We start from the raw sequence: 14,795 nt of genomic DNA, 5'->3' as shown, positions 1-14,795 counted from the left end.
CTCCTTCCCAAAGTGGAGAAGAGAAGGAAGTGATTGCGGGCGTCATCTGGCACCTTTTGCCTAATGGTGAGTGTGGGGATAGCCTTTTTTTTTTTTTGTGTAATAGCTTTTATTTTTATTTTTTTTTTTTTCTTAATTAAAATTAATCTGTCATCTCCCTGCTTGGCCCCTTTCACAGGGGCTGTCTGATCAGGTTCGCCTGTCAGTTTTTCAGGCGGACCTGATCGGACACTTAGAGCCTTTTCACACTGAGCCGCGGGGGGCGTCGGCGGTAAAGCGGCGCTATTTTTAGCACCGCTTTACCGGCACTATTCGGCCGCTGGCGGGGCTGTCTTTCTGTGTAAATTTAAAATCGGTTAATTCTTATATTGAAAATAAAGCTTTGTCGGTCGTTAAAAAAAAAACCTGGCTCTTAACTTTTTTAGCTGGCTCCTAGATTCCAAGCAAATTTGTCAAACCCTGTAGTAACAAATATACCGCTAAATTTAAAAAAAAAAATTATTGATTTTTCTTTTTTTTTTACAATTTTGGGCCCGTATTCCTTTGATAATGAGAAAAAAATCAGGGGATATCATTACCAATTACTACCAAATGAAAGCTCAATTTGTCCTGGGAAAAAAAAAAAAGATCTAATCGACCTGGATACACAAAGTAGTTGTGATGATATGTATAAATTTACTAGCGCATGTCAAAGTTGCAAAATTGTGATCAGGGATTAAGATTTGTTTTACCCACTGTTACTAAGAGTTTAAGATCCAGTGCCAGGTTACATGCCAGGTCCAGTGAGCACGTCGCTGTATCTTGGGACGTGTGTGTGTGTGTGTGTGTGTGTGTGTGTGTGTGTGTGGTTTTTCCGAAAAAAATAAAATTGAAATTTACATAATAAAACTACAAACAAAAAAAAATGATTCAACACTACAATGCAGCTCCCAGACCATAATACGTTTCTTGCGAAAAGGTAAATAAGATAAACAAAGTAACCATTTACAGAGTCACATCACCCCAGGAATACCAACAGTAACTGAGCCAGGTGTTCACCAAGGTCTGCATATACTCAGCATCTTGCCCACAATAGGAATTTTTAATCACTAGACAATTAGTCTGAAGATGTAGAATTATCATTTATCCTACTGCCCCATACCTTTTCATATTAATTGGTGCATAGCTTTGTACAGCGGTAAGGTATTATTTATGGAAGGGAGAAGCTGCGCTATTTAACAATGCGGGTCAGCAATGTATAATGTGATCCAAAATATTGAAGTGCAATTAAAACATGCGACACCCGGGTGAGCTATATCCCTATCAGTGCCACCACCTAGTAGAAGACTCGCTTACCAGATAGTAAGGCAGGGGTAGTCACTGAATTGAATATGTGCTCCAATCCCTTCAAGCCGTAGATAGCCCATAGACCTCAGTATAAACCGGTTGATCGGGGTATAGAAGAGAAACCATAGCGTAATCTCGCTTTAACAGGATTTATTTAAAAATAGTATTTTAATGCAGAAATACTCACGCTAAAAACCAGAGCCGGCCGGCTACAATAGAACTTCCTGTCCTCCTAGGACAACAGTGTGGTGACGTCAGCACGTATCCTCCTCCAGGCGCGTTTCGTCACAGGTTGACGTCAATGGGGAACGGGTGCATGTTGAACCACCACCTTATAAATACACACCAGACCTCGTTCTGAGTCCCGCGGAAGGAGCCACAAAACACCATCCTAATTCTTTTTCAAGCATAGGGGTACCTTTTGTGACTACCTACTCCCTCCAGCATAGGAGTATTAAAAAGATCATCTCCAAACATTGGCATATTATTAACAGTGATAATGTCCTGAAGGACATTTTGCCCGATAGGCCCCAAATGGTTTTCAGGGGTGCTCCCTCACTTAGAAATAGGATTGCTCCTAACATCTTAGATCCCCCTACTAAAAAATTAACTTTTTTTGATCAGTTGAAGGGGTTTTATCAATGTGGGAGGTGTCTGGTTTGCTCCTTTTTAATAGCTGCACTCATAAAAGAACTCAGAGTTTTGTATCTACAAGCACCCAAATCCAACATTCAATCGCTCCATTTATTACCTGTACTACTACTGGCGTGGTCTATCTGTTGCAGTGCCCGTGTGGCCTGCAATATATAGGACGCACTAAATGCCCTTTACAGGTTCGGCTCAATGAGCATATTACCAATATTAAAGAGGAGTTCCACCCAGGGGGTCGGGTAAAAAAAATAAAAAAATAAAAGTCAGCAGCTACAAATACTGCAGCTGCTGACTTTTAATTGGACACTTACCTGTCCCTGGGTCCAGCGATGCGGTGGATCGAAGCCCCGCTCGTCTCCCCCTCCGTTCAGCGGCGCCGGCATTGCAACTGTGAGCGCCGGGCTGTGGCGCCGTGATTGGCCGCTCAGTCACCTGGGACCTGTAATGGGTCCCAGATGATGGACAGCGGCGAGGGAGCAGAGCGGAGCCCTTCCTTTGCCGAGGGGGAAGTGATGTCACCAGCCCAGGCACTGGAAGGGGTAGACTACGAGGGACCCCCTAGCAACAGGCATTTAGAGGTAAGTAAAAAAAAAAAAATATCCAAATGTTTTTTGTTTTTTAGGCTTTTTCAAGTATTTTTGTTTTTTTGGGTGGAACCCCACTTTAAGTCTGGTTTTAAGAAACATTCGGTGTCAATACACTACCTCATGGTACATGATAGGGACCCTTCAAATACTTTATTTTTGGGGATAGATAAATTCAGTCCCAACTGGCGGGGGAGTTCTTTAGTGCGGGAAATTGCAAAGTTGGAAATGTCATGGATTCATAAGGTAAAGACCTACGTGCCACATGGGTTAAATGTGTATGTCAATATTAATGCCTTCATTGACAATTCCTAACCGCTTATTGTAAACCTGATCTGAGTCATGCGGATGAGTTAATTAGTCCACTGCAAGTGGAGTCGTTGGTTATATGGTTGGGTATTTTTTCCATTTTTTAATTTTTAATATAATATTTTTGTATAGGTCCATATTAATATTTTAATTTTTATCTATTACATTTTTTTTGATATATAACGGTGATTTAATTTAATGCACATTTAATTAACACATATATTTTTTGGTCAGTCTTGATGTTAGATCGAAATTAATTGGTTAACTCTGATGTCAGACTTTCCATTGCACATGGATCAATGTATAAGCTACTATCACATTTTCATTTCTCATTTCACTTCTTCTATATTAGTGGTGTGGATAGCTGGTTTTTCTTTTTCACCTAATTAATTATATTTAACACCATGTATATTATAGTTTAATCTATTTATGTGTCCGTTGACACAATCTTATAAGCCGTTATGGCTTTCCAACACATTGGTTAAGGTACTTGAGGTGTTGCCCATACTTAAGATGGCGTTTTGTGGCTCCTTCCGCGGGACTCAGAACGAGGTCTGGTGTGTATTTATAAGGTGGTGGTTCAGCACGCACCCGTTCCCCATTGACAACGTCAACCTGTGATGAAACGCGTCTGGAGGAGGATACGTGCTGATGTCACCACACTGTTGTCCTAGGAGGACGGGAAGTTCTATTGTAGCCGGCCGGCTCTGTTTTTAGCGCAAGTATTTCTGCATTAAAATGTAAGCGCAATACTATTTTTAAATAACTCCTGTTAAAGCGAGATTACGCTATGGTTGTTTCTCTTCTATACCCCGATCAACCTATTTATACTGAGGTCTATGGGCTATCTACGGCTTAAAGGGATTGGAGCATGTATTCAATTCAGTGACTACCCCTGCCTGGACGTTCCTGCCGTTTAAACAAAGGCCTTGGCTGGGCTATAGCCATCCGCTCTTCCTTGCTTACTATCTGGTAAGCGAGTCTTCTAGTAGGTGGTGGCACTGATAAGGATATAGCTCACCCGGGTGTTGCATGTTTTAATTGCACTTCAATATTTTGGATCACATTATACATTGCTGACCCGCATTGTTATATAGTGCAGCTTCTCCCTTCCATTCATCACGTGCAATTTTTGCTTATGCTGCTGCTTTTTGGACTCTTTTTACTTCTGATTATTAAGTTTTTATCTCAATAAGTTTGTTATATGTATCTAAGCGCGGTTTTCTTTCCCTATATATATTGTTTATTAATGCCTTCCAGGCCATAATAGTAGGGGCCTCCGGTTTCTTGACAACGTTATTATTTTACATGCATAGTACAGGAGCAGGGTAAGTAATGTACGGATCACCTTTTTGGGAGCTAATGGGTCTACCAGGCCCAACAAACAGACTGCTATGGAAGGTCTTATGGTAATCATCGTGACCAACTTAACACAGTTCATAATCTCCGCCCAGAACTGCTGAATAGGTGTGCAATACCAGAAAATATGTAAAAAATCCGCCCCAGGGGCAGCACACTTCCAACAGTTGAAGGGATGCACTGGAAAAAATCTGCAAGTTTAGCTGGAGTGTAATAGATGCTATGGAGAAATTTGAATTGTATTAGGTGACCCTGTGCTGAAAAGGTAGAGTTCCATACGTCATCATTATCAAGCTTCGGGAAGTCTGACAACCATGCGGCATAACAGGAGGCCAAAAGCTTTGTGGTATCTATGAAAAGCCGTTTATAAATAACCAGGCTTTATGGAGGACTTGGTCTCTAATCAAGGATTCCATATCACCAACCCGCACACCTAGGTTGGAAGACCCAAACTGGGCAGAAAAAGTGTGCCTGAACTGGAGGTAGCAAAACAGGTACAAGTTAGGTATTTGCGTTTTAAGCTCTTCAAACAGCCCACTGCCTTTATCCCATATCTCGTCCAAATAATTGGGTCAGGATTGGAGAGAAACTGAGGCAGCTGGGGATTATGCCACAATGGCGTATATGGAGAGACCACACTGTCCTGGCGTTCGGCTCTCCTGGTCAATTCCCACGCTCTGACAGATCTAATTGACCCCGTGAGGGGATAAGGAGCCCCGGTCCCATGGAACAATGCCTCATAGGATCCTGCAGTGATAACTGCTGCATCATCATCAGGCTGTGTCAACCACCTGTGTACAAAACAAATTGCCCTGCTAAGAAATATCTAGTGAAATTGGGTACCGCCAACCCCCTTCTATCCAGGACTGTTGCAGCACTTGTCATCCAAGAAGAGGTGCGCTTCCCCTGCCCCAAAGGTAATCTGAAAGTACTTTGTCAATGGCCTGAAAAATGCAAACCTGTGAGTTTCTGAATGTGTCTAAAAATAGGGGGAGTAATTTTATTTTTAACAAATTAATTTTACCGATCAGAGGAAGTGGCAGGTTATGCCAGGCTTGCGTACCCACTGAAGTGGGCAGCCTGTCTGGGCCCTCAGGGTCAGAGATGGAACTTTCAATGGCAAAATTTGTGACTTGCTCCAATTAACTTTGAGACCTGAAAATTTAGAAACCGTGTCTAGGGACAAAGACTCCTCATGGTCCTTTATGAAGAGTACCACATCATCGGCATATAATGCAGTTTTTTTCTTCCAACACACCCACCTGGATCCCCTTCACCCCAGAGGTCAGTAAGTCAAATAAGCCTGGAGACAGCAGACAGATCTGACGTGTTCCCCTGGCTACTGGGAAAATTCGGAAACCATTCCATTAAGCTTGACCGCCGCTACTGGGGTACTAATACAACAGTGTAATGCATTTACGAAAGGTAAGGCCAAACAGGCATAGTACTTCCTGCATATAATTCCAGTCTATGGAATCAACGGCCTTTTCTAAGTCTAGAAAGACCAGAATTCCCCCTGTGGTAATCTCAGGGCCCAGCTGTAAATAAGTATAGACTCGTCGTCATAGTCTTAAATTAATATCAGAGGCCTCACCTGGCAAAGACCCTGTTTGGTCTTTAGAAATTAGATGGAATATAGCTACTATAAGTCTAATAGGCAAGCGTTTTTGTGAGGATTTTAAAATCCACATTTAACAATACAGGGGGTCCTTGTTCGGCTTGGCTATAAGAACAATACGTGCTTCATATAGGGAGGGAGGAACTTTGCCCATCTTGAAACACTCCCGATAAAGGGCCAACAAACGTGGTAAGAGTAAATCTGTATATTGTTCTGTACCACTCGATTGGGAGCCTATCTGGTCCTGGTGCCTTTTGATTCGGAAATGAGCTTACCTCTGCAACAAGTTCTTCTGGCTTGAAAGGAGATAGAAAAGGGACAGGAACCTCTAAGTGTAGTATCTCACAGTTTTATTAAAGGAATCAACAAATATCCACTCACATAAGGTAGGGAGTATATGGGCTAGGTAACTGGTGCTTCTGCGGTGCTGGTGAGATAGGTGCGGGGCTCACGCTCACAAAATGTCCTCTACTAGGAACTGAGGCAGCAGTCGGATCCACTGGGCCAGGGTGGAAGAACCTATGGTAGCCTGCATGTGTTGGAGCACAGCTTGGACCGAAACGGTTTTCTTGAGAAAACAGCGTTGTGGCTTCCCTTTAGATTACTGCTCATGCTCTGAAACGCCTTGCGTCGTTTCCTCCCGGTGATGAGCTTCCGGCGGACGTTGCAGTCCAAGCTGTGCTCCAACACTTGCAGGTTGCATTAGGTTCTTCCACCCTGGCCCAGTGAATCCGACTACTGCCTCGGTTCCCGCAAAGGACCTATCGTGAGCGTGAGCCCTGCACCTATCTCACCAGCACCACGGAAGCACCAGTTACCTATAATGTGCACATATACTCCCTACCTCATGTGAGTGGATATTTATTGATTCCTTTAATAAAATGGTTGTGAGATACTACAATTAGAGGCACCTGTCCCTTTTCTATCTTGTTAACAGTGGTTAAGAGCTTGCTTCAACTCTTGGACCGGCAGCCCATGTGGACTCACCTCGTGTACATTTTAGTAACTTTTAAGGGACTGGTCATACCAATAGTCTTTTAGGCACAATAATCGCCACAAATCCATTGGCGCAGTGCAACTCCCCCTTTTACCTTCCGCCTTGAAAAGGGTATCTAGCAGGTCACAGGCCCCTGAAGGCAAAGTGGGAAGACTTTGTGGCTCCAATAGTGCCATAGGATGGATTGGGAGAATACAAAGGAAACAAAAGCACTAGGGATTTCTTCTGAGAGGACACCAAGGATCCAGAGGGTGAGTAGATACAGGGGATAACAGTGGAGACATAACTATCAGCTACCAGCATCGCCAGCGGGCATACATTGTTTTCACCTTGTTAAAATGCTGCCAGGGAGAATGGCGTTTTGACAGGCAGGCTCTACCACCTCACAATACAGGGCAAGGGTGTAAGGCCATATACTTCTACAACTGCTTATCTAATGACAGTGTTTTGCTAAAGGCCCTTACTATGATACCTTTCTTACAGATCATCTGTTCCTGTCATCATTTCTCATATTGACTGTGGTCTGCAACCAATCAGTGTAGGGACTTCCGTAGGACACATCAGGTTGTTTCCTGGGGGGTGGCACCGGGGATCCCTACTGACACCATCTTCTACAGCGATCCCTTGGATTCCTGTCCTATATTGTTCATTTTGAACATTGCACTTTTTCTATCTTGAATCTACATATATATATTTGAATACGTATTCTCCCATTTAATACCCCTGATGAAAGGCTTGAACCTAAAACACGTTGGGTACCAATGAAATATTCGGACATTGGAGAGTAATGCCCCGTACACACGGTCGGAATTTGCGACAGTAAAAAGTCCAAGGAGAGCTTTTCATCATATATTCCGACGGTGTGTATGCCCCATCTGACTTTTTACGTCGAAAAGTCAGACGGACTTGGAGAACATGTTCTATATTTTTCCGATGGAACAAATTCCTATCGAGAAAACCGCTCGTCTGTATGCTGTTCCGACGTACCAAAAATGACGTATGCTCTGAAGCAAATACGAGACATCGTACGTGTTGTCCTGTCGTCTGTGTTGTACGTCACCGTGTTCTTGACGGTCGGAATTTGGTGTGACCGTGTATATGCAAAACAGCTTGAGCGGAATTCCGTGGGAAAAACCTTCAGAGTTTATTCCGACGGCAAAACCGGTCGTCTGTACAGGGCACCATACTATATTGACCTTTTACTTTGTGTACATGAATCCATTTTGTGTTATTATTTTGTCTTTTTACCAGATCATCACATATGTGATTGATTAACTCTAATGCTATGTACACACTATAGGGTTTTCCGACAATAAAACTGTTAATTTATTTCCATCGGATGTTGGCTGAAACTTGTCTTGCATACATACGGTCGCACAAATGTTGTCGGAAATTCCGAATGTCAAGAACGTGGTGACATACAACGCGTACGACGAGCCGAGAAAAATGAAGTTCAATAGCCAGTGCGGCTCTTCTGCTTGATGTCGAGCATGCATTGAATTTTGTGCGTCGGAATTGTGTACACAGGATCGGAATTTCCGACAACGGATTTTGTTGACGGAAAATTTGAGAACCAGCTCTCAAATTTTTGTTGTCCGAAATTCCGACAACAAATGTCCGATGGAGCCTACACACGGTCGGAATTTCCGACAACAAGCTCACATCGAACATTTGTTGTCCGAAAATCCTATTGCGTGTACATAGCATAACATGTATAAATAAATATGTGACTTTATTCATTCTGATGGTGGCGTGTTGCCTTTAAAATCCCAGTTAGGGGGTTTCTCCATTCTTTGTTCAAATAACTGTTCCATCTTGCGGGTTAAGTGTGTGTGTGTGTGTGTGTGTGTGTGTGTGTGTGTGTGTGTGTTTTTTTTTTTTTTTTTTGTTTTTTTTTTTTGTTTTTTTTTTTAAGTCAGCAGCTATTTGTAGCTGCTAAAGTTTAAAAAATGTATTTACAAGGTCAAGATCCTTAAGGACATTGCTTGAGATTTCTGTAACTTTACCTCAAATTCTGTGTAGTCATCTTGGAAAAGCAGTGAGCCTATCGTGTCTAAGGAATGGAATTTCTGTGAAAATATGTCTACAAGCAAGTATGTAAATTGAACTTGAGAGCAAGCATAAATGTTTCCTTGCACCAAGAGCAGTGCAGCATATGCATGTGTACTTGTATGCCATACTTGAAGTAAGATGGTAAATATATTTTGGTATAAGTACTTTAGGATTACTTTGCTTTTGTATATTAAGAGTGTTTTTTTTTTCCCATAGGTATAACTCTGTTGCACAAGATGAAGAAATCTGTGAAATGGACAGTATATCTGGAGGCAGTTGTAATTGTTCCACAGTAGACTATTTCATGGGCAGGCAAAATAGTACCTCATCACCTCAGATAGCATTGGAAATGTTAACGCAGTTCCCTAAGCATTTGAACACAGGATTCAGAAGTTGTAAGCATGAAAAAACATCTAATGACATAAAAGAGAACGTCTCGCTTGTTTATAAAAGTAAATATAGAGTAGATACAAAGTCCTCTAAAGCATCTCATCAAGAAAAAATGTGCGCAGTTGAAATGGAAAATGACTCTGATTTATTGTTCGAACCTGAATTTGAAGATTCTTACAGTACACGATGCAGTGACATTGAATACGGTTATGAGACAGTTGATGGCTATGAATCTGGTGTGACCAGGGACCAAACTGACAAACTAAACTTGTGCAAAGAATGCAGAAAACTTTACAAGAGAGCCAGAATCCTCAAACACACTAAAGAGGAAACTCCAAAAAAGCCAGGTTGGTGTTAATGCATTCCTGTGCATGCTCTGTTTATTGCTTAAAGGCTATTCCATTGGGCTATTGGGGTTTATCCAATATATAACACACTTTAAAAAATTGAAAACTTGTAAAAAATCGCACAAACACAACTGCTTCTACAGCATACCATAATGTTAAACATTTAAAATAAAAATTGACAAGTGTAAAGCTGACCGCAGGTCAGCCTGTATTTGTAGGAGGAGTCAGGCTGCATAAAGCCTGCTCTCCTTTGCCTCCTTTCCTTGTGGTCGTTGGCTCTCGCATGACGTCATTTCCGGCGCGCCTCTTTGGTCACTTCCGGGTTGCAGGTGCTGCGAGGAAGATGAACGGACGCTTAGTTCCCCCTGCCTCGTTTCTGGCCCGGCTTACCGGGGGCTACGGCATTCTTCTTGGAGGGTCTCGTGCGCTGGTAAGAGGGAAGTTCGTCTTCCCGCCGTTCAAACCAGACTCCTGTGATTTTAGTGGGTTATCAGTGCTTGCCAGTACCTTGCTGGAACGCATTTTTGATTCGTGACTCTGACGTCCCTTTTGGGTCTCAGATCGTACGAGGAGGATGTTCGGCGGTTTCTCCCTCTCACTCGCAAGCACGGTGCCGTCAGGCTGCAGGACTGGGGGTCTCTGATGTCGGGGGTCGGAGTTGGCAGGACTAGGGATGATTATGACTGCATTAGTGTTTTTGGTGTTTGGGTCCGCTGTCAACACTGGCTTGTCATGTACCTGTTGGGAGGTTCGGGGATGCCTTGGTTAGGTTGCAGCATAGGTATGTATGGGTAGGGTCTCCTCCCTCCTTATCTCCTCATGGTCGGTCTCGCCCCCACCCCCTCCTGAGCTCCACGTCCTCCTGAGCTCCACGTAGTGGGTCTCTCCCCGCCCCCCCCCCCCGAGCTCCCCGTGGTCAATAGTGTGGGTCTTCAGGGGTAATTCAGGCTGTAGACATGACATGACACTTGCTCGTCGCCTGTCATCTCATTATGTTCTTTGGGGGTCCTTGGCAAATTACGGTTCTCATGCAATTTACGTTCTCATAAAATTTATGTTTACGATTTCTCATGCAATTTATGTTTTCTCATGCAATTTACGATTTCTTATGCAATTTATGTTCTCATTCAATTTACGTTTACGATTTTCTCATGCAATTTGCGGTTTCTCATGCAATTTACGGTTTCTCATGAAATTTATGTTTCCCATGTTTTTACGTTTCCCATGTTTTTACGTTTCCCATGTTTTTACGTTTCCCATGTTTTTACGTTTCCCACGTTTTTACGTTTCCCACGTTTTTACGTTTCCCACGTTTTTACGTTTCCCACGTTTTTACGTTTCCCACGTTTTTACGTTTCCCACGTTTTTACGTTTCCCACGTTTTTACGTTTCCCACGTTTTTACGTGTCCCACGGTTTTTACGTGTCCCACGGTCCTTACGTTTCCGACGTTTCTCACGTTTCTTAATATTTTTATTTTCTGTTATAAAATTTTGCAAATGGGTAGTTTTTCTTCAGAAATTTTGGCCAAAATTTATACTGCTACATATCTTTGGTAAAGATAACCAAAATTGGTGCATATTATTTGGTCTTTGAGAAAGTTATAGACTCTACAAACTATGGTGCACTCACTGAAAATTGATTACACCTGATATACTGAAAATCTCATTTCTTGGGACACTAACAAGCCAGGAAAGTACAAATGACCCCTTTTTGGAAAGCAGACCTTCCAAGTTATTTAGTATTAGACATTGTGAGTTTTTTGAAGTTGTAGTTTTTCCCCACAATTCTTTGCAAAATGATTTTTTTTTATTTATTTAAATCCCCCCCCCAAAAAAAAAAACATTGTCATGTTAACAGGATATGTCTCTCACATGGCCTGTGCGTACCACAAATTAAACCCCAAAACACATTCTGCCACTCCTCCTGAGTGTGGCGATGCCACATGTGTGAGACTTTTTTTTTTTTTTTTTTTTTTTAGCTATAAATAACAAGCATGTTATACTTACCTACTCTGTTGCAGTGAATTTGCACAGAGCAGCCCAGATCCTCCTCTTCTTGGGTCCCTCTTCAGCTCTCCTACCCCTCCCTCCTGTTGAGTGCCCCATAGCAAGCAGCTTGCTATGGGGACACCCGAGCCAAGGCACAGCTCCCTGTGTCCATTCAGACACTGAGCTACGCCCCCTTTCCCCCTTTCTTTCCTCATTGGCTTACTGACTTTGACAGCAGCGGTTGCCAGTGTCGCCACACTGCTGTCTCAGCCAGTGAGGAAGGGAGTCCTGGGCAGCCGAGACATTCCTGCAACATCGCTGGATCTAGAGGGACCTCAGGTAAGTATTTGAGGGCTGCTGCACACAGAAGGCTTTTTACCTTAATGCATAGAATGCATTAACCACTTCCGAACTACCCACCGTCATTATACGGCGGCACTTTGAAGAGAAAAATTGTTGTTATGGCAGCAGCTAGCTGCCATAACCCCAGTATCTTCTTCAGCAGGCTTTCAAATAAAAGTGGTCTCTGCGGCGGATTCTCAGCGAGATCACTTTTATCGGCAGTGGGAGAGGGCCCCTCCTGCTGTGCTCCGGTGCCCTCGGTGGAGGCGATCGGGTCCTGTCCCCTATGTGGTATGGAGCTGAGTGAGGGGAAGATGGCCCCCACCCGGGCTGCATACCAGCGCAGGGCGGAAGCGACGTCAAAACGTCACTTCCACCCATACCTCTTAAAGCAACATTTTAATTCATTTTATTTATTTTAAACGACTTCTTTTTTTTTTTTCTTTTTTTTTTTTTTTTTTAATTGCATTTTAGTGAAAATATGAGATCTGAGGTATTTTTGATCCCAGATCTCATGTTTAAGAGGTCCTGTCATGCTTTTTTCTATTACAAGGAATGTTTGCATTCCTTGTAATAGGAATAAAAGTGACACAATTTTTTTTTTTTTTTTAAAGAACATTTTTAAAATTAAAAAATAAAAGGTAAAACAAATAAGATTTTTTTTTTTTTTTTTTGTATACATGAGTAGTGCCCGCATATGAAAACTGTGTTCAAACCACACATGTGAGGTATCACCGCGATCATTAGAGCAACAGCAATAATTATAGCCCTAGACCTCCTCTGTAACTCAAAACATGCAACCTGTAAACATCTTTTAAATGTCGCCTATGGAGATTTTTAAGGGTAAAAGTTTGTCGCCATTCCACAAGCGGGCGCAACTTTGAAGCGTGACATGTTGGGTATCAATTTACTCAGCGTAACATCCTCTTTCACAATATAAAAAAAAATTGGACTAACTTAACTGTTGTCTTATTTTTTTAATTAAAAAAAGTGATTTTTTTTCCAAAAAAAAGTTGCGCTTGTAAGACCGCTGCGGAAATACGGTGTGACAAAGTATTGCAACAACCGCCATTTTATTCTCTAGAGCAGAGATATGCAATTAGTGGATCTCCAGTTGTTGCAAAACTACAAGTCCCAGCATGCCTCTGCCTCTGGGTGTCATGCTTGTGGCTGTCAGAGTCTTGCTATGCCTCATGGGACTTGTAGTTCTGCAACAGCTGGAGGTCCGCTAATTGCATATGCCTGCTCTAGAATAAATTATTTATATATATATATATATATATATATATATATATATATATATATATATATATATATATATATATATATATATATATATATATATATATATATAATGTGTGTTTGGGGGTTCTAAGTAATTTTCTAGCAAAACCTGATTTTAAACAACAAGTTTGAAAAAATAGGCCGGTCTTAAAGTGGTTAAGATAAAAAAAAACCTGTCTTTACAATCACTTTAAGGCTGCATCTACACTATGGCCAGGGGCAGATGGTTTGCTGCTTTCAACTAAACACTGCGCCTGGATGCAGCAACCCTCTGTGATATAGCCACAAGCTTGCCAATTAGCTGCAGGCAGAACTCTGCAGAAACACCAACTCTGGACGCATACTGACTGAATCCAGGGTACAGTCAGAGGTTCTGTTCTCATGTAACCATTCAGAATAACAGTTAAATGTCAGCAGCGATCATGGTGACCATTAATTTGTACAGAGTACGGCCATTGCATAGAGCAGGGATGTCAAACTCCATTTTATCGTGGGCTGAATTGGCATTATGGTTGCCCTCAAAGGGCAACCATAATGCTAATACATGTATTTACTCTTTATCATATTAAATAATTACCTCTGCATTTGGTTATTACTGGTTTCAGTAATAGTATGGGAGGACCCCCACTTTGCCAACATCTAATGGATATGTAGAAGGATTGAAAGAGTAAAAAACTCTCAAGAAAAAAAGCAGACTTTGTGGGCATATCACGAGGCGGTAATTATAAAAAAAAAATGTATCTTTATTGCAAAAATTATTAAAATGACATATAACAAACGCCCTATTACTTGACAAGGTCAACAGATACCCATTAAAACAGACATGGAGGTATGGATCGTTTCACTAAGTAGATGAGAGAGGCCCAGAATAGATGCAAAATAAGCAGTATATGTATATATCAAGGGGTTAGGTCCATAAGCTCCTCCATGCTTGCTTGTCAACGCGTTGTCAATTGGGAAGCAGGTAAGAGGGGCTCAACATCAACCCATCACTGCTGAAGACTTCAAGGTGAGGCGCCTCCACCCTACTCTGGGTTTTTGAGTCTGGCTCCACTAATTGAGCCCCCAAATAAGGAATACCCGACATACTTTTTAAAGGCTTTTTTCCTATTTTGATTTTACCTAAAAGTACATGCAAGAGACAGCGACAAAGTTGAGGTGTGTCCCTACTATTTTTTAAATTTTTTTTCTTAACCTTGGTGTTTGATGTTGAGCCCCTCTTACCTGCTTCCCAATTGATTTACATTGGTCTGTCTCTAATAGAAGAAATCAGTGATTTTTGTAGTCTTGGGGATGAATTTCTTTTCCCCTCCTCCTTGATCCGGCTGTCACATGTGAATAGTTGAATGTCTTTAACCACTTCAGCCCGGAGCATTTGGCTGGCTAAAGACCTGAGCACTTTTTGCAATTCAGCACTGCGTCGCTTTAACTGACAATTGCGCGGTCATGCGACGTGGCCCCCAAACAAAATTGATGTCCTTTTTTTTCCCCACAAATAGAGCTTTCTTTTGGTGGTATTTGATCACAGTTTTTATTTGTTGTGTTA

At 42.0% G+C, this 14,795-nt stretch overlaps 1 protein-coding gene across 4 annotated transcripts in view; it reads left to right on the top strand.

The window, feature by feature from the left end:
* Nucleotides 1-14,795, top strand: part of LOC141146814 (uncharacterized) — a 54,685-nt gene that overhangs the window by 26,656 nt on the left and 13,234 nt on the right. For all 4 annotated transcript variants that reach the window (XM_073633427.1, XM_073633429.1, XM_073633428.1 and 1 more), the window contains one exon: nucleotides 9,113-9,633. In XM_073633427.1, coding sequence (XP_073489528.1) covers nucleotides 9,113-9,633 — 521 coding nt within the window. The remainder of the gene's footprint in view (nucleotides 1-9,112; nucleotides 9,634-14,795) is intronic.

This window comes from Aquarana catesbeiana, linkage group LG06, assembly GCF_042186555.1.
Source record: "Aquarana catesbeiana isolate 2022-GZ linkage group LG06, ASM4218655v1, whole genome shotgun sequence".
Lineage (NCBI taxonomy): Eukaryota > Metazoa > Chordata > Amphibia > Anura > Ranidae > Aquarana > Aquarana catesbeiana.
Note: the sequence above shows the minus strand (reverse complement) of the source record. Positions and strands in the feature narration are given on the sequence as shown.